Source organism: Syngnathus acus, chromosome 13 (assembly GCF_901709675.1).
Source record: "Syngnathus acus chromosome 13, fSynAcu1.2, whole genome shotgun sequence".
NCBI lineage: Eukaryota > Metazoa > Chordata > Actinopteri > Syngnathiformes > Syngnathidae > Syngnathus > Syngnathus acus.
In genome coordinates, this window is record NC_051098.1 from 7,190,223 (window position 1) to 7,209,200 (window position 18,978).

General features: G+C 38.9%; 5 protein-coding genes across 5 annotated transcripts; 2 read left to right on the plus strand and 3 right to left on the minus strand.

The window, feature by feature from the left end:
• Positions 1 to 857: 857 nt before the first annotated feature.
• Positions 858 to 2,859, minus strand: snrpd2 (small nuclear ribonucleoprotein D2 polypeptide). The gene is made up of 3 exons (XM_037268194.1): positions 2,731 to 2,859; positions 1,346 to 1,525; positions 858 to 1,238 (listed from the first exon to the last, which is right to left on the minus strand). Coding segments are annotated over exons 1-3 (357 nt in total). The 5' UTR covers positions 2,733 to 2,859; the 3' UTR covers positions 858 to 1,063.
• A 955-nt stretch (positions 2,860 to 3,814) lies between these two features.
• On the minus strand, positions 3,815 to 6,068 carry LOC119132734 (forkhead box protein I2-like). The gene has a single exon (XM_037268207.1). It carries the CDS (start codon positions 5,987 to 5,989, stop codon positions 5,027 to 5,029), a length of 963 nt encoding a protein of 320 aa, XP_037124102.1. The 5' UTR covers positions 5,990 to 6,068; the 3' UTR covers positions 3,815 to 5,026.
• Positions 6,069 to 6,477: 409 nt separating this feature from the next.
• polr2i (RNA polymerase II subunit I) lies at positions 6,478 to 9,420 on the minus strand. Its single transcript, XM_037268208.1, has 6 exons — positions 9,214 to 9,420; positions 9,066 to 9,120; positions 8,809 to 8,882; positions 8,080 to 8,154; positions 7,142 to 7,193; positions 6,478 to 6,924 (listed from the first exon to the last, which is right to left on the minus strand). The coding sequence occupies exons 1-6, from the start codon at positions 9,273 to 9,275 to the stop codon at positions 6,862 to 6,864; spliced, it is 381 nt and encodes a 126-aa protein (XP_037124103.1). The 5' UTR covers positions 9,276 to 9,420; the 3' UTR covers positions 6,478 to 6,861.
• A 1,384-nt stretch (positions 9,421 to 10,804) lies between these two features.
• Positions 10,805 to 16,539, plus strand: lbhl (LBH regulator of WNT signaling pathway, like; the record flags this gene model as incomplete). Its single annotated transcript, XM_037268143.1, has 4 exons — positions 10,805 to 11,061; positions 13,867 to 13,936; positions 14,232 to 14,526; positions 15,728 to 16,539. Coding segments are annotated over 4 exons (702 nt in total), but the record flags the coding sequence as incomplete, so codon positions are not given.
• A 527-nt stretch (positions 16,540 to 17,066) lies between these two features.
• On the plus strand, positions 17,067 to 18,943 carry LOC119132684 (C5a anaphylatoxin chemotactic receptor 1). Its single transcript, XM_037268141.1, has 2 exons — positions 17,067 to 17,120; positions 17,562 to 18,943. Exon 2 carries the CDS (start codon positions 17,569 to 17,571, stop codon positions 18,619 to 18,621), a length of 1,053 nt encoding a protein of 350 aa, XP_037124036.1. The 5' UTR covers positions 17,067 to 17,120; positions 17,562 to 17,568; the 3' UTR covers positions 18,622 to 18,943.
• The last annotated feature ends 35 nt before the right edge of the window (positions 18,944 to 18,978 follow it).

Below are 18,978 nucleotides of genomic sequence, written 5' to 3' on the forward strand. Positions count from 1 at the left end.
TACAGAGTAATAAAGAATGTAAAAATGAGACAAACGAGTAAATTATTTTCAAATAAAGTATGCTAGCGCATACAGTAAAGACACAATTATGTAAACTGCCATAGTTGAAATACTTCTAGAGCAAAAGTGTTTAAGTTTATTTAATTGCGGGCCACATTGTCATTAGGATGGGTCATGATGACAGCAAACATTTTGTATATTAATCTCATAACAGTCCAAAACACAATAGCTGCTGAATTTTGATGCAATATGTATTTTTAAAAAACAATTTGATATAAGAAGCAATGGAAAATTATGACAATCAAATATAACAAAGTATTGTTCAATTTAGGTTATGAAGGAATTAGCAGGGGGAAAACCTTGTAATTTCAGTAAAATGTTTGTTTGCCCCCCCCCCCCAAAATCCATTTACAAAGTCTGAAATGGGCAGTTTGCCTTCATTCAGCACAACCTCATCTTATATTGTGTCTATATAATGTGTGACATTGTTGCTATATTGTAGTGAGTGTTTTAAAATCAACCATGCTGTTCAGCTGTAAAGACTATGAACCAAGTGGCCAGACAAGGCGTGAAGTGACACTCAGCACATCTGGTTTTCATAAATAATGCAGCAACTCTTTAAACGGCAGTTTGTCACTGATTGAGCGTTACCCACTGAAATCAAGCCTGACACATAAGATTCCGTCAGGGCAGAGGGAATTGGTGACTGTGGGAGCAGGGTCATTGCATCTCTGATACACAAAGTGATTAAAATAGTGATAGAGTGACAGTTTGAAAAAGAAATACATTCAAATATACACCTTAGAAATTATGAAAGGAATTAAGCGGGGGGAAACAAATGAGAAACCCTCATGCAATTGGAGTTATGATGACAACCATTTTTATTATCAAAATGCAAAATACAGTAGCCTTATAATAGCCTTCTGTAGACAAACCAAAGCCCTATTTTCTTTGGACATTAGGTTTTACGAGCTGCGGAAAAAAACAAAACAGCAAACAACTAAAAAGTTTCCATGGAAAAATGGGACAGAGACAGAGACCCTGGTGGCAATTCACATTAAGTTCATTTTCCTGTGATGAGCGGATTTCTCAGCACAACAATAACCGAGTCTCCTCTGAGGAACATTTTAGAGATGTAGCGATCCTTGTTTACTGGTTTTGACTTCTTCTTTCCCTTGCCACTCTTGGGAACTTCAGTCCACATCTCCTTCACATTCTCCAAGACCATGTTGCAGTGCCTGAAACATAAATCAACAAAAACCCAAAAGAAAGCTCAAGTCTGACATAAAAAAAAAAAAAATCACTCTACTCCACAACAAGACAGATGCCACATTTTGCTGAATACCTGTCAAAAGCCTTGACTCTTCCGAGCAACTTTTTGTTGTTGCGACAGTTAATGAGGACCTGTGTGTTGTTCTTGACCGACTGGGTCAGCACAGACAGGGGGCCTGTGTTGAATTCCTCCTCCTCGCGTTTCTGGAGCTCTTCTGGGGTCATTTCTGACTTGGGCTTGGTTAACAAACTCCTACAATAAATAATTGATAGATATAAAAATAAAGATAACATACTGTATCAGAGTTGCACTGAAGCTTGATAATAAAAAATGTAAATTCAATTGACTAGAGTCATTTGGTTACTATTATCAGTGTATGACAGTATAATTGTAAGCATAACATTTTTCTAATAGAATAGATATCTAAATTCATCGATACCAGTGTTGGGTACTAATGGATGCTGCTGATACAAGCACTGATGCTTAAGGCAAAAAAAAAAAAAAATCTGACAGTTTTCCTTGCCAGTAGTTGGCACTACAATGGGGTGGTCTGACATATCAACGAATCATTGTGTGCCCAAAAATAAATGTCTTTGCTCACAATTACCTGTAATGATATGAACTGGACTTTATATATAAAAAAAGGCAGTGGTATCAGTACTCTGTTATTTTTATTTATATAGTTTATTGCTTTACATGTGAACATTGTTCACTTTTCAATTACTGTACTTTGATCATTTTAATTCAATAATTTATTTTAATATAGCGCAGCTTTCTAGAATAAATACACTATTCTGGGATAAAATCTCCCTCTGTTCTGACGACCACTTTGGCGAACTATGATAACGTATTTTAAAGCTAGTGGGGATAGGGATGGTGAACCCTAACTTGGAGGGCTAAGAATTTGTTGAGTTGGTTACTTAGTGTAAAAAGTTCGACAAACAAAGCTCGAGTAGGAACAATGACTGACGACGTAAAGAGCTGAAACTGAAATGGAGACACCCCATTTTACAGGTGTAATAATAAATACTAATAATAAAATATAATCGAAATTAAGAGATTGGCAATTCCTAATATTGTCATAAATGCAATCTTCCACAGTCAAAACATTAGCATAATTTACTTAGATAGTACGTTTAGCAGCACTAGCGTACCATATTAGCATGTGAGCAAAACCAGCATCTTGTTGCTCCCGTGTGTCAAAGTTGCTTCGGGAGGGGAAACTATCGGATTGTGGGGGTTAAGCATTTATATGAAGCATTCGTATCACAAGAGTATTGAAATATAAATAAATTTAATTGCTATACAAATGGCAGGTTAACACCGGCTAAATGGCTTTGGCTAATGTGGGTAGCGTTGCTACATTTATCGACGATTGCTACATTATTAGCGCTGTTAAAACACAAGTATAGTCTACACGCGCTCGTCTCTGTATTTTTACAGACCAAAATACTCACATGATTGCCAATTAATGAATTCTGCCAAAATGCAGTCTTCACGTTTCGACTCCCTTCGTAAGTGTAACGATTGCTAATCGCGTGGAGAATGAACTACTTCCGGGTGTTCCGCGCCTGAAATCTACACAATTTCCGGGTCGTTTTACTACGTCACCATTTCAAAATTTTTTTTTTTTAGATTTCTTCAATCAAAGACAAAAGCAAAAGAAAAATAAATACAATTTAAAAAAAAAAAAACAGCCATGTTGAGCTTTTTCTCTCTTGTCAATAAAGGTTCGAAAGCAATGTTCTCGTATGTCAAACTCAGTGTGACATAATTACAATAAAAATAAATACAATTCAATTTTAAAATAAAACACCAAAAGCAGCCATATTGATCTTTTAATGTCTTGTCAATAAAGGTTGGAATGCAATGTTCTCGTATGTCAAACAGTATGACATAATTACATGCTTACATACATTAGGTACATATATGTGTAAAGATCACTTCGAGGCCATAAATATAAAACAACAAAAATAAAAACGCGAAGTACAAGGCTAATTGGACTTGTCTTGTGTCACATGATGACATTTTAACGCAGCTGTGCAAACTAGTTCATCACGTTCATAACCTTGACACGTCAAGTTTGTAAACCAAGGATCTTTTGTATAACTGGCAAAACGTGAAGTATGTCAATATGTTTTATTGCACTAGTGTGTGATATTTGATGTTAGGATTAGAGAAAATACCTGCAATATGCTGAAGACGATGTTTGCTAAAACTGATCAATTCATTTTTATCGTGCTTGCTGTCATGGTTGCGGCGTGCAGGTATGCTGAAGAACTGTGTGAAAAGTGTGTGATGAGAAGTGTTTCTGATGAGATTACCTACATGAGACATGAAGATATTAGCTTTCTGCTAAAAGACAGCCAGATCAACTGTGGACCTCAGCAGGCCCCCAAAAATAGCTCAGTGCGCTTCAATCATCTTATTGTGTTTAGATTTTGCAACTAGTTACCTTATTGAAGTAACCAACTGAGATGAGCCCCAAACTGTAAAAACACACTCAAAAACCACACAGTACTGCATTTTAAATGTGCTTTATTCAGACTGATATGACTGCTCACTATTATACAGCGTAAGTATTTCATGCAGGTTAACCGTTAACAGTTTTCGTCCACCTAAAGAATTTCTTTCAGGCATAATCTTAATAAATGTAACTAGTAATTCTATGGGTAGTAAACATATTGATGAATATGCAAACTCATAACGACAAAAACCCCCATCACTACTTCATACCATTTTACAGGTTCAATGAGAAATACATGGCATATGGGCAAAACAAAAATAATGTGCTTAAGGGCTGTAATCTAATATCAATTTATTTTGACAGTTCAAATTAATATTCATAGCATTATAAACTTGGATGAAACATTCAAACTGTAGTCAAATAATTTAAAGAAGATTCGCAATCACCAGAATGTCCACGCCAAAATGTCATATTATTATTCCATTTTTACATGCACCTTAAATATGTTTTCAAATTGTAATCACCATAATAGCCTCTGAAAGCCCTTCTTTGCTCAGCAGTGAGACGACACATAAAAAAAGGACCTTTTTAGTGAGTAGTAAAATACATAAAATAAGTATTATCAATCATTTGATCTGTGTTCAAGAACTGCAAATTAAATTATCCATTTCAGATTTGGTTTTACTCACGCATACTTACATTAATAACTTTTCTAACATGCTCCTCCCTTAAAGATATTTTACAATTGGCAGCAACAAGTATAATTTTATGTGGAAAGTTGTTTACTTCATGCTTTATTTGTTGGACTACTTTGTTATATTTCTTGATTTGACTTAGTTTTGCACCTCAAAATTTCAAATGACATAGTTTACAGCATGCAGTATTCATTGTGGAGAAAAGGTAAAAAGCCTACTAATGGTTTTTAGCCGTTTTAGGTGTGTTATTGTTGTCTAAACATATACTATACAAATGTTTGTAAACCCAGCATTAAGTTGTAGCATTTAGTATTGTTAATAAAACATGTATTCACTGTAGCCTACTTAAACCAAAAAATTCTGTAGAACTATTCAAAACCTTTAAAAATAAAAATAATTCTAGCAGAAAAACACACAGGCTAGGACCTAGGTGGAGTCAAGAGGGACAATAAATTTATAAAAATGTCATTGAACAAATTTGTGTCATAGGGAAACAGCATTAAATATTTGTTTTGGGAATTACTGATGGCTTTAAAACTCTATATCCGACTGTATCGAATGCTCTTGCTCACAGGCTGTTTCCTGCATCTACTATGTTCCTAGACGAAGGGAGCAAAGGTCATCCCAGCTTCTTCCCAGGTCAGAGTGACTAGGTACAGACTGTCCGAGGAACGTCTTGTTAGCTGACTCCGAGTCACCACACGGTATTTTGAAGAAGTTGGCTTGTCCTGAGATCATGCCGAAAGAACGTTGATCCTGGAGACAACAGGTGCATGTTGGGATGGATGTAGGGAATTTTCGTTGCCAAGCGTTTACCTCGGAGCAGAGTCCAAAATCAAATTCCTCTTGGTGCGCTTTCACGAAGCTTGTGAGACCGCCGGGGCTTGCATAAGTTGCCCGTGATGTGTGTACAGGCGACGTAGACAAGCGAGTGTGCGCACTCACGTGATGTTCTGTTTCCAAGTGGTAGTTGCGCACTGATGATGGAGGCGGCATCAAGGGTGGTACCGGCGGCCAGTAAAAGGAGCTAGTGGACATCAACCGAACCGCAGCTCTCCTGGATGCAAAGGAGGTACCAGTCCTGGTACCAAGTGGGATCCTACGCCGTAGTTTCCCCGAGGTGCTCCCGATGAGGACGTCCTCACTGCACGAGTCCAGCATCCAGTAATTTCCTTTGCCCGGATCGTCGTAATGGCGCGCCACTTTGATGAAACATTTGTTCAGACTCAAGTTGTGCCGTATTGAGTTTTGCCAACCACGTTTGTTGTGTCTGTAGAAGGGAAAGTTGTGCATGATGAACTCGTAGATGCCGCTCAAGGTGAGACGTCGGTCCGGACTTTGGCGAATGGCCATCATGATAAGAGCGTTGTAACTAAATGGAGGTTTGTCGGCTTTAAGGCAACTTTTCTCGTCTTCATCATTCCTCATTGGTTCTGAATCAACCAGTACGCTCCGGTCCTGATGACTGGATGTCTCCCGGTTCTTCCACAACAAGTTACTGATGCTGAATGAAGACTTGAGGCAAAAACCGTGCGGAGTCTTGGAGGGTTCCATGTTTGGGATGACGATAAATAAGAGCGCGGTTGCAAGCAGACGTGCGATGAGGATCAAGACAAAGTGGCTCGGGAGATCAAGTGGAACCTCTTTTGGGGAAAGCAGCGTGCACGAGCAAATGCGCATGATCACAGTGACTGCACAGTTGCTGCCAACCGTGTAACTCATGCCACCACCCCCACACTCCGGAAAAAAAGATGAATTCCGCCCAACACGCACACGCGGGCGCGCACCCACGCACACATTCATTTTTTTTCATGAACATCAAAAAATGTATTATACCAGCACAAGCAATCACTTTGCCTTTAGAAAAACACAAGATCGAGGGGTTACTGAAAGTTGTTTCTAAAACAACTTTAGTAAGTAATAAGGTAACTAAAATAGTGGAAGTGGATTTCAGTGCAGCACGGTTTTTCACCAAGCGCGAAATTAAGGTGTCCATGCAGGCTGATGAGGCCCTTAGAAGAAATTAATACTAATTTGATGTCTGTAAAAGCTTGATTTTTATTATACATACTGGCTGATCACTTGCACTGGGATGGTGTACCTAATTGAGTGCAAATCCACTCTCAAGTTATTTGGCAATGCACCTACCACTATTGCAAAGGCAGCAGATTGTTCGGACAGTAGCTCAAGAATGATACAAAAGAATAGCAGTTATTGCCTTTGTATGATGTGAACAGTGTGATTTTATAGAGGTTACTTGTTGCACTTGACCATTGAATTTCTGATCCTATCAATAAAATGACACACACCTGTCATTGAAACAATGCATTGTATTGATAACAAAACTGTCTGAAAATGACGACTCCTAATAAAGAACAAATAAAACAACTATATTCAAAGGATGTCTGACAAAGTTGCCATGCACACTATTCTGTCCATCTATGTCCACAGTGAGGAGCTGTGCAGACGTAGTAAAGTCTCATTGCATCCTGTGTTGGGAGACACACAATGTATGGTTAGAATTAAACTCCTGTAGACTACTTCACTTACAGACCACAAACATATTGCATTGGATAGCCTGTAATTCTTTACAATTTATTTACAAGATAGGAGATAACAAAAATAATACAGAGTTTGATAAATTTGTGCCAATTAGTTCTTTATACAGTATTGATTTGAGGAGATTCATGTGCAAAAAATGATTACCTCAGCTTTCATGCTGTGAGACTGGAAGAACACTGCCTCCTTGTGACCGCACCTAGGGATGGACCGGTGCAAGCCCAGCGTCATAACATGCAAACATTCACTGATACATCTCTATTTTTCATTCCATATGTATATACATATATTAAATAAACTATATATATATTAAATAAAACACACAGACACACGCATACAAGAGGTGTGCTTGATGTTGTCCATATCTTTATATTTTTAATTATTCCCTTGACACACATGAATGAAAAAAGCGTAGTAGGGAGGTTGTTTCATCATGACTATGTTCTTCTCAGCCACAAACTGCTCATGGAATTGTAAGGTGCGTTGACATGGGAAAGCAACCATGAGTTGTCTTGCCCTAAATTTCGTCTCTTGAGGAAATGTTGCAGGATCTGTAAGGTTTTGTGACAACAATGTCTAAACCTTTCTCATATGTATATATGCATATCTTTTAGAAGTGTTTATCTTTTAGAAATCCCTTGCTGATATGTAACTTGGCAAAGTGATCTAGTGGCCAGGGAAGGTTAATGAAATTGATATGTGAATGAATGTACAGTATGCAGTGCGGAACATTAATAGGTATATTAAAATAATAATTATAAAATAGGAATATTTTGTGGGGTACACTATCCCACAAAATATTCCCAGAAGTGAAAGTTGTTGATTCCAAATGTACATTGTCAACATGTACAAATGAAACTCAATGTTAGAAAAATGTGTACACAAGATATATTTTAGGTAGAGAGGAAAAATAAAACCTAATTCACAAACATTTCACCATATGCAAGTCTGATTATCATGAAGCACAACAGATGGAAAACACAAAACAGACAAAAAACACTTAAAAAACATGTTTCATATAGAATGTATTCCTTTCTTTTCAATTCAGTATAAATCAGCGAGTTCTGCATCGTTGTAAAACTTACTTAGGGCAGGGATGGTCTTCTGTTCGTGGTAACGTTGGATCTTGAGATACATCAGCAATGATTTGGGTCAGTTCACTGCAGAAAAGGGAGAGAGGATTAATGTGGGTGAACAGGGAATAGCAATAAATATTTTTTTGCAGCCTTAAATAAACTGGTCTGCTGCATATGTTATCACATGTTGACATTTTTAACTAGTGCATGTACATTTGAAAACATTTCCCTCATTTTAGCCTCACTGCAGTGCCAATGCATTTCAAGATTCATTTTAAATTCTATCCATGTATTTTTTGTACTACTTATCTGGAGCCTATCCCAGTTGAGTTTGGGAGAGAGGCAGGGTTCATCCTAATTTAGTTATATTTTACGATTATTTTTGTATTCTATTAGTAATAATTACATTTTGTGACAGACAACCCCTGTCTTTTGATTATATTCATTTAATTTTCTCTATACGGAGTTTCTTTGCTTTTGGTGTTTTTTTTTTTGTACAACACTTTGATTCAGTATGTTTTTAAAGCAATTATCAAATTTCATTTAGACTGGAACATTACACATTCTAATAGAACATCATTAATGAAAAATAGATACAGCATTAAGTAACGTAAACTGAAACATTATTTAAAAACGGACGGTTGCTTTAAACAAGAAAATACAGCTACTGTAAACTGTTCACTTCGTTTCAACACCCATCAATATACAGTTAAAAAATACAACAGAATTCATACTTACTCAACCTCATGGGTGATCTTGTTGACATATATGCAGCTGTTGTCCGCCTCTTGCTGGTAGTCACAATTTCTGCACTGTGAGATAATTTCAAAGATTAGAAATAAAAGTGCTCAATTAATTCCTGGCAATTACTGATATTTTTATGACCAACGAGCAACCCTGTGCGTTTCTGAAGGAATCACCATGGGGTCTGATTTTGACATGATTTCAGGCTATCGTACCAACAAGAAGCAATTTAACACATCTGATAAACTTACCGCGTAAAGTAAGATACGATTCTCCTTATCTTCTTTCGGATACAACATATTGTTACTGAAATAAAGCACATACGACAAGATAACACCTCGATTAATATTTCCACTCAGCAACAGCATAGCTAGCTAGTTTTCCGTATCACAATCTTACCACTCCTGACAAAACCGGATCCCAACAAAGCCTGGCTCGTATGTCCCGGTTTCCAAATCCATTGGAATGACTATTATTTAAGGATAAGAAAAAACTACTATCTACATTTATTTCAGTAACGTTAAACAGTATTTTAAAATCTTGAGACGCAAATACAAGCCACCCGTTGAAAACACACAAGTGCGCATGCGTGCGATTCTGTTGCGTCTTTTGTTTTTCAGACAGCGTCTCTGTGTGGCTGGAGGTAAACCTTGCAACGTTAAATTCGTGAGGTGTACCGTGCTTGATTATTCTCATCTACATTTCGGGATGTATCTCATTGATTTATAATTGATTGGAAAGTTAATTTCTTAAACAGATTGAAAGATAAACATATGCATTATTCAAATCAATTAAAAACATAGGAAAGCCAATTCCTACCTAATTTCTGTACAGTGTTGAGAATAATACGCAATATATTTCCAATATCGAATTTTATAATTTCTTGCAATGGGGAATTCTGTTTAATTTTCAGTCTGAATAAAAATATTACAAAAACTTTAAATAGAGTATTTTACCATGTAGAATATTATATTTATATAGAGAGAGCAACTGAAATAAATTAATGAAATAAATAAATATTGCTGCTGTGCAGGTGTACCTATATAGAAAATATATTAATTCATATATATATATATCGCAACTGAAATAAATTAAATAAATAAATAAATATTGAACAACTGAAATAAATTAAATAACGTCATACATAAATAATCAAATAATATGCAGTAAATGTATTAAAAATGAAAAATAGACATAAATAAATAAATATTTGACATCTGTAATTTATGAGATGTACACATGACTGTCTGTAGGCCACATTGCCTCCTTTTACTCATATTTTACTTTTATCTGATGAACATACTGAATCAATTACACTAGCCCACCATCAACCTTTCACATTAAAAAAAAATCTCCTGAACCATATTTGTTATTTTATTTAAAAAAAAAAGAAGAAACGGACACAGGCAGAAGCAGGGTGCTACTTTGTGTTTTTTTACTACCTTGTAGTTCCATGTACAGCCCACAGAAGGGTTGACACACAGCTGTCAAAAGAACTCTGTCTGTTTATCAGTCTCCGGTGCCTGTTATATATTCCTCTCTCCCCTCTCAAGCTTGAGCCCTTGATCCCTGAGCTAATTCCATGATTCAACCAAGTCTAAATTTGCTGATGGCGCAGCAGCATGCAAAGTTCAGATTTCTAAAATGAGACAAAAAAATCTCTTAAACACAACGTAAACACATCACAAATTGTAAAAAAGTTTGAGCTACACTCAAACAGTCATGTAACTTGCTGTTTGTCAATAGTGCCCGCCATCTGTGCCCTTGCACATGCATTCACGACGCACTGTGCCAACTCATCAGAGGGGACTGTCAAGCCTGGCTGACGTCACCCATCAAGCCGGTGTAATCGAAAGAGACGCTAATCCAAAGCCTGATTGTGGGTCGGGCTGGTAGAGGGAGGACGAGGACACAAGGAGGGAAGTTTGAAGAGAGCACATGTTGCCAAAGCTACACTGAGGCTCCTCAAGTGAAACAGGATTTGTTCTAATCGGAGAAAGGCTTTCAGGCACACCACCTCTTGCATCCTCATCTTTTGAGCATCTCTGAGGGCGTGATACGCCCGCATCCAGGCCTCGTCCTGGACACCAACAGACTCGCTGAGCGCTCCGCAGAGGGGGAATGCTGTGGGAGCTGCTCACCTCCTTCGGAACCCCCCATTATGCAAACTGTGCCCACGGTTTTCACCACAGTGGATCTGTGTCAAGATGGAGACGAAGAAGACTGCTACCTGACAGCAAATGAAGGGTAAGAGCAGGCGTTCTTATAGGAGGCAGAATTTTCATAATTAACTTTATTTAAACCTGAATTAGAAAGGTCATCGGTGATGCATTTTTTTAATGTTACACCTAGCAATATAGAAAATGATTTTTATTGTAGCACTCCTAGGCTGCCATTTTCCTTTTTTAATAATACTGTATACACAGTATTTTAAGCCGATATCCGTTAGGCTCATTGAGAGTTGTGTTCATTTTCTGTAGATTTTAACATTGTGAATAAAATCCTTGTCCTCCCCATGAACTAAAAAAAAAATCAAGTTGTTATCTTGCATCATTTGAAGCGCATTTAGTCTTGGCACAATGTCTTTTATACAGCAAGCTTAGCTGCTACTGTTGTGGTCCACATTCTGGTTTTGGCCGTGCAAACAAGATTGTGGCGTGAGTGGAAACGCACAGGTGTTCAGACTCAGAGAGAGAGTGTATATGAAGGGGATTACATGGAGGCTAAGCTTCTTCATAATAGCTCCTGTAAGTTTCCATCCCAGGTGGCACTCAAACAGCTTAGTGTGACACTCTTGTCATCGACATCATATCAGATTTTTATTTTATTTTATCGGATTGCACGCATTCCAGAAATGGGTCAAAAATGGCAACGCCCTCTCCAAAGCTGATCCGGTTAGGAGGAGAACAGATGAGCGTCCTGGTTTTTGGCCAGTGTTGTTTTATTTGGATTTTGCAATATAATTAAATGTAGCTTGACAACAAATGCAGCATGCAGCATGCAGGTTCTGCAGGTCAGTTTGACAGAGAAAAGGTCGAAGTGGAAGTTCATAGGAAATATCAACCTTATTAGTGTATGTGTGTGTGTGTGTGAGGGGGGGCATTAATCACTTGCAGATTTTCCCCATTTCCGCCAGGGCTCGGTAAAAGCACATTGCTTTGCAGCTGCTATGCAGGTGTACCTAATATTATGGTTGGTAACTCTGTTTTTCTTTTTGAATGGCCTATACCTGCATCTTTAGCTCGTACACATTTACAATAACTGACAAACATGAATAATCAATATGGATTTACAACTTAATGCCACCATGCAATTCTCTTTAGTGCGCATGCCATGCAACACCTGGCCAGCAGATAGAGCTGTGTGACTAGTTGTTGTTGTCTGCAAGCAGCTACAATGTTAGCATGCTAATAATGCTCATCAGGTTTCTGTTACTGTTTTGTTTCTGTTGGATGGAATAACCATCTGAAGTTCACCATAGATTGATGGAGATGCTCAGATTACATTTATTTTGTCATGAGCCAAAAAAATCATATAAAAAGTGATCTCTAAATGGTTCATCTGAAAGTACATGAGACAAAATTTGTGCAGTGCATGCATTTTATTCATAGTCACAAATAAACAGATTTGTATTCCCTGTCATTTCATGCCCATACATTGAATAATATTTACAACACTTTAGTTACTGTGCAGACTATTACACATTGACCATTTACATTTTGCAGCAAAGGAAACAGTTTGTGAAAGAAACTATTCTTTCCCTAAAATGCCTTAGCTAAATCTTGCTGTTACCAAACATCCAAAAGAGTCCAAAGCAGCTTCTATATAAAGTAACACTGAAATGAGATTTGTCTTTCAGCCGAGATGTCATTAAGGCGTAGGCACGATTTTAACAGATTGCATGCTACGCCATGACTCTGAGTCAAAGTACGAGTTAAGCAGGGAATGAGACAGAAAGAAAGCAATTTAAAAAAAAAAAAGAAAAATCAAGTAGTCAGGGAAATAAAAAAGAGGATTCAAGCACATTGCCAGTCCTTCTTAATCTCCCTCTCAGTTTTTATCGACACCCCAAAGTTATTTGAAGCTGGCGTGAAAGATTTTTTGAAGCGTCCACTGAACACACTGTGCGATCCACAGCAGGAATCTTTGTGAACTAAAGATAACAGGGGACCTTGGCATGTCTCGCATCAACTATCACATTTGGAGAGTGCAGCAAATGGTTGGTGGCAGATGAAACGCAGCGGCCACGCTCCCACCCTCTCTTTCATAAGGAGGGCGTGGAGTCCATGTGTTCAGCATGGCTCACTGTCACAACATGAATTATGAGCAGCAGCAGACATAATCCATTTTTGTGCAAATATCTGTTTGACTCTGCGCTAATCTGCAGTGTGTGTGTGTGTGTGTTTGTTACATGAGACATCATGTGATGACACACACGCAGACACAGCCACATAATTCACTTAGTCTGGGAGCTTTGGATATGTGGGAGTGACCGTAAACCCGAGAACATAGAGCCTGAGAACAGCCAAAATTTATCTTAAAAGACAAGAAAGCGTCTATGATAATCTTTTGTATCAAATGCTTGACAAGGACTATGTGGAGAAATGTCAAATCCAGACAGATTTTGAAGTATGTGTTAAACACAATAGTTTGGCAGGAGCTTTTTCCAAAACGTTTGCAAATGTCATTAATCCAGGAATGTAACTTGGACCACACAGTTTTGGGTTAGCGAGTGCATTTTCTTTCCAGTCCAGTTCTGGATTCTCGGGGATTCCGAATAGCCCCCAGAATGACATTCCGTCAAATTATGAAGGTTTTTAAGCTTCATTTATAGTCACGTGACTTCTGGAAAATGCTTGTGGTTATGTCTAAGATCTCATAAAGTTGTTAGAAACATCCATGAGCCTTAGTGCTGCTTTATGCTGGTGATGGTATGGTCACAAGCGGGTAAATTATTTTCTGTTAAGGTTTTGACATCAAGTAAGTTGACAGTTTTTAATGGTCCACACAAGTCTACTTTGGTATACAGAAGTGCTTTTGTTGTGTCTGCAGAGGGATGGAGGAGCTTAGTGGTCAGGATTCTGAAGATCTGAAAAGGAAGAAACAACGATTGCCTTTCCAGGTACCGATTATCTCTATTCTGGTCATGTGAAATGCGTATTTCCAAAATGCCTCATTTGGCTCAGTGGAGAATGTGGTTCAGCCTCACAGACTGAGGTATGACGTTTGAGTCTCGGCTCGGAACTTTGTGCGGGATTTGCATGTTCTCCCTGTTCTTGTGTGAAATTTATCCAAGACATTTAAGCGTATTTGTTATGACATGACAGGGCTTATTCCAAATTCTACTCCACTCTCAGCTACACTTCCTTAAATTAGTCGTCCTAAGTGCTCAATTGCTCCCATTCATTTTCCTCCAGATCTTTCCTGACCCAGTAGAGGTAGTGCTGGGCCCTGAGACATCTCTGAACAGCTTGGCTCAGAACCACCAGAGGGAGCGTCTACCCTCCATTGTTGTGGAGCCCACTGAGGTGAGCGAGGTGGAGAGCGGAGAACTGCGTTGGCCCCCGGAAAACATGGACATGGATGAGGATGAGGAAGACCTCTTTTTGGAGCAGTGCATTCCCCCAGCCAATATTGCTGACTGGGGAGAGGAGGATGAGGAGGAGAGAACATCAGTGATTCTGAGCCAACAGCAAGGACTGACACTCATTGGTGAGTTGGATGCATTGAGCTTTGGGTTAGGGTTAATTTTATGGTGGCATTCTGCTATTTCTTATCCGGGTCACAGATGAGCTGGAGCCTAAACTAGCAGATTTTGAAGCGAGAGGCGGGTACACCTCGCCCAGCCACTTCGAAAGCCCATTTGCGATACACTCACATTCCAAACGATTGACAAGTTAGTGTTTAATTTGTATATTTCTGGAACCTGGGAGGAAGTAAACACACACAAACATGGGGAGAACATGCAAACCCCATATAGAAAGGCCAGAGCTGAGTTTGAACCCTGAGCCTTAGAATTGTGAGGCACGTGTGATAACCACATTCTCCACCGTTATGACGGGCCATCTTTGAATTTTTAAGAACTTCAGAAAGGCCAGACAATGTCAAATGTTTTCTCCCATAATTTCTGTGGAAATATTGATCTCCGAATCAGTATAATTCTGACTGAACTGCTACAGGAAAAATGTAAGAGTTAATTATTGAGAGCTTTTCATTGGAACGGAAGCTGCTTTTTGTAATCCCTTTTGCAATTTGTGGCAGACTTTCTGTAAGGAGCAGCGTAGTATCTGTGCCAAATGTGATGGAGAACGATCTGTGAATTCTCCATCATAAACACTATGTCTGAATCGGATAGCTCAAGCCGCCCCGCCTCAATCTCTTGAGGAAATAAAGCCGTAACTGCGGCTTCATGCTGTTGGCAGAAGCCCACGTAAAATCCCGGGAAAACCACACTCCAAGGAATTTTTGGACTGTGTTCACAGCTACTCTGATGAAAATTGGAGGAGGGGATAGATTTGGGGTAGTGGATGTGGGGGCGGCTACTCCTCCAAAAATCCCTTTCATTTCCTTCACACTGATGTGGAGGTCAAACATCTACATCTTCCAGCTGGAAAGACGACTTATCGTTCCACAATGGCCGTGTCTTGTGCAAACATCGAGGGGGGGTTTAGGTCACACCCAATTGCTGAGAGTGAAGACGTAATGGAATGGATTCAGAAAGTCCAATCACTCGCCCAAGAAGCAGAAGTGGTTGACCAACGTATCATGACAAATTGTCTTTCAGCTTTTCATGAAATCATGCAGAAGTGGGTTGACCAAAGTATCATGATGTATTTGTCTTTCAGCTTCTCATGAAATCATGCCATGTTTATTCATTTTTTTCTCGGTCATTTTCTAATTTTCTGTTTTACAGACCTACAATCGGATACGTTTCAAGATGACACCCCCACACTTCCACCAAGCTGTGTTTCGGCCCTCAACCGAAACCTCTGAAGACCCCGTGAGAAAACATTAATAAGTTGATCCGGGCAATGAAATATTATGAGCTGAAGGACTAAAGGGCAATGCTGAAAGTAGAGTATTTTTTCAAGTGCTGATAAAGAGCCGGTGAAGCTCACAAAGAAGCCATAAATGGACATGTCTACACACTTGGCAACACGCTGAGGAAGATCATTACATAAACATAAATTGTAAAATGCAAACATTCATGGAATATTACCATTTCTGTGTGTCAGATTTTTTTTCAATTTTCAGAGCCATTGTTACTGTTATTATGTTTCATTTCCCTAATTCCCATTTTTGAAATGAGTCAGTGAGTCACAGTGCCATAAGAGGACATGCTGGCTTTGCATATTATTTTGTTCCCTTAACGCTGTTCCCCAAAGAGCCTTAAGCTTATTGGACTCTATTACCAAACTTTTTCAACCCATTGTTGACTTCAGTGTATATTTAGAAGACAAAGTTCTAATACTCATTAGTCATCATAATAGGAGGTCAAAGATTCTAACACAAACATGTTTTGAGAACTCATCATGTTGACAAAAAAAGCAACTTTTGTTTGTATAGAGCAATTCAGATAAAAGTGAGAACTATAGTCATGGATATTAATTTGGTCTTGTGTCTAGGCTGCCTGTGAATATTATGTACATATATACATATGATGGTGTCGCTGTATAAATGATAAAAATAAACCTGTCAATAAAGCATTTTGTTCTACTGCCACAATCCATGAATTATATGTACTTTATAGATTCACATAATTAATATTTAATACATTTTATAGAAGAAAAGTAAACATATACATCCATCATATTATTAAAATATAGTCATACATTACATTACACATTTCATTGTTCTTTGCAGAGTATAAATGATATGTCTCTTACATATGTAAAAAGAACCATCCACCCATCCATCCCTCGAACTATTCATCCATCTGTCGGTCCGTCCATCCATCCATCCTGTAATGATATGTAGTGGGCAGTAAACTCTCTAAATTGCAGAAAACAGTGCTCTTCACTGCAAAATATTATGGGTGTAAAACATTCAAAATTTTCTTGAAAAAAAGAAATCCAAATTTTAATAGTTGGTTGATTATTTAAATCTGAAGCTGGTATTTCTGTCTGACCAGTCATGAACGTCATTATACGTCACTGTTTTTAACATGGGAACATAAAGACGTGTGTGTGTGTGTGTGTGTGCGTGCATGTGTGTGTGTCTCTTGGGGTATAAAACATTGCAAAAGGAGAAAAGGACATCACTTCCTCCTAGCGAAGACACAAGTGCAACATCAACTGCTGTGACCTGTGAGTTAAACCTTTTGAAGACTTACATTGTTTGTGAAACCCTTTATTTCAAACTTAGAATTGAGTTACTGTTATTTAGTTTATTGTGATTAGAATGTTTTGATCATATACTTTACAGTTTATTGATGGAAGAGTTGAACTTCTTATGTCAGAGAGCCCTGAAAGTTGTACAATGAGAAATTTGACCAAATGTTGTCAAATATGTGGCTTGAAATTTGCAACATCAACACATTGCTTAATGCATCTGGCATGTCAGTTCAACAAACATATGAATAACAATGGTCAACAGCAAATTTCAATCAGAGATGGTGGCCTAAACTCATTTTTGACGCTGATTTAGCTGATCTAAAAGTCTCCTAAAGTTGTGGAGCTTGAAATCGTTTTGAGACAGCATTCACATTATGAGAGCTACATAGCTAACTTTTTGTTTTGAATTTACAGCTCAATCATGGACGACTTCTTTAACTTGAGTGACATCTATGACTATAACTTCAGCATTCCAGACGGCAACTTCACTTTTCCCGATTTTCCCGATATCATGAGGCCCAAGATTCAGCCTATCCAAGTCGTTGCTCTGACCTTCTATGCCCTTGTGGTTTTATTTGGCGTTCCTGGGAATTTCATAGTGGTGTGGGTGACCGGATTCAAAATGCCCGCGTCGGTCACATCCATCTGGTTCCTCAACCTCGCGCTGGCTGACCTCCTGTGTTGCCTCTCGCTGCCTCTTCTCATGGTGCCACTTGCCCACGATGACCACTGGCACTTTGGCCCAATAGCGTGCACATTGGTCAAAGGCCTCTTCTACTTAGTGATGTATTGCAGCATCTTGCAACTCGTCTTCATAAGTGTGGATCGTTGGTTGCTGGTGGCCTGGCCCATATGGTGCCACAACAACAGGCGACCCAAGTACGCTGTCTTGGGCTGTGTTGCAGTGTGGTGTCTGGCCCTGATAGGAAGCATCCCTCAGTTTGTGTTCACTCGGGAGATCGAGTTGGGCGAGTACAAGCGCGAGTGTGTGGTGGCTTACAGTGTGGAGAAGGCCTGGGCCGTCACAACCCTTCGCTTCCTGTTTGGATTCATCCTGCCATTCCTCATCATCGTCATCTGCCACTTGATGGTCTACAGAAAAGCCGACAGTAAAGTGGCATCCACTAGGACTCGCTCCAAGCGGACGCTGAGGGTCATCGTTGCCGTGGTGCTCAGCTTTTTCCTGTGCTGGCTACCCCTGCATATTGTCGACTTCTTGATCTTGGTGACCCCTCGGCATTCCCCTAACAGCCCATCCGTGTATCTGGCCCATGTTTTGACTCTATGCCTGGCATACTTTAACAGCTGCCTCAACCCTCTTCTTTATGTGTGTCTCGGCCGAAGCTTCAAAGACACCATGAACCGCTCCCTGTGCAACATTTTGCACTTACTGAGCGAGGACCACACGCCCAGAACCAGCATCACTCCTCATACTACCACAAGCTCCTCAGAAAAGCAGATGACTAACGTATGAGGAGGTGCAGAAATTGACATGAGCCATGATCAACTGTGGCAGTGGATGAGAAGGCTCGGAATTTCTTCCTTCCTTTAATTTACTACATTATATGGTATGATGGCCCATTCTTGGCAAGAGAAATATATTTGTTAATAGATGCCACATACATCATTATGAAGCAGTACAAACAAACAGAACCATTAAATGCAACTTCATAAAATGCTGTAAAATAAAAAAACAGATTTCTCATGTTTAATGCAAAAAATAATATCTGTTGTGCTCTTTACCAATGATTCAATGTTCATGTCAAAGTTGTGCAAATACATCATGTACTCTGTTTTGTTTGTTGCAGGAGATTAGATGTTAAATCTTGCA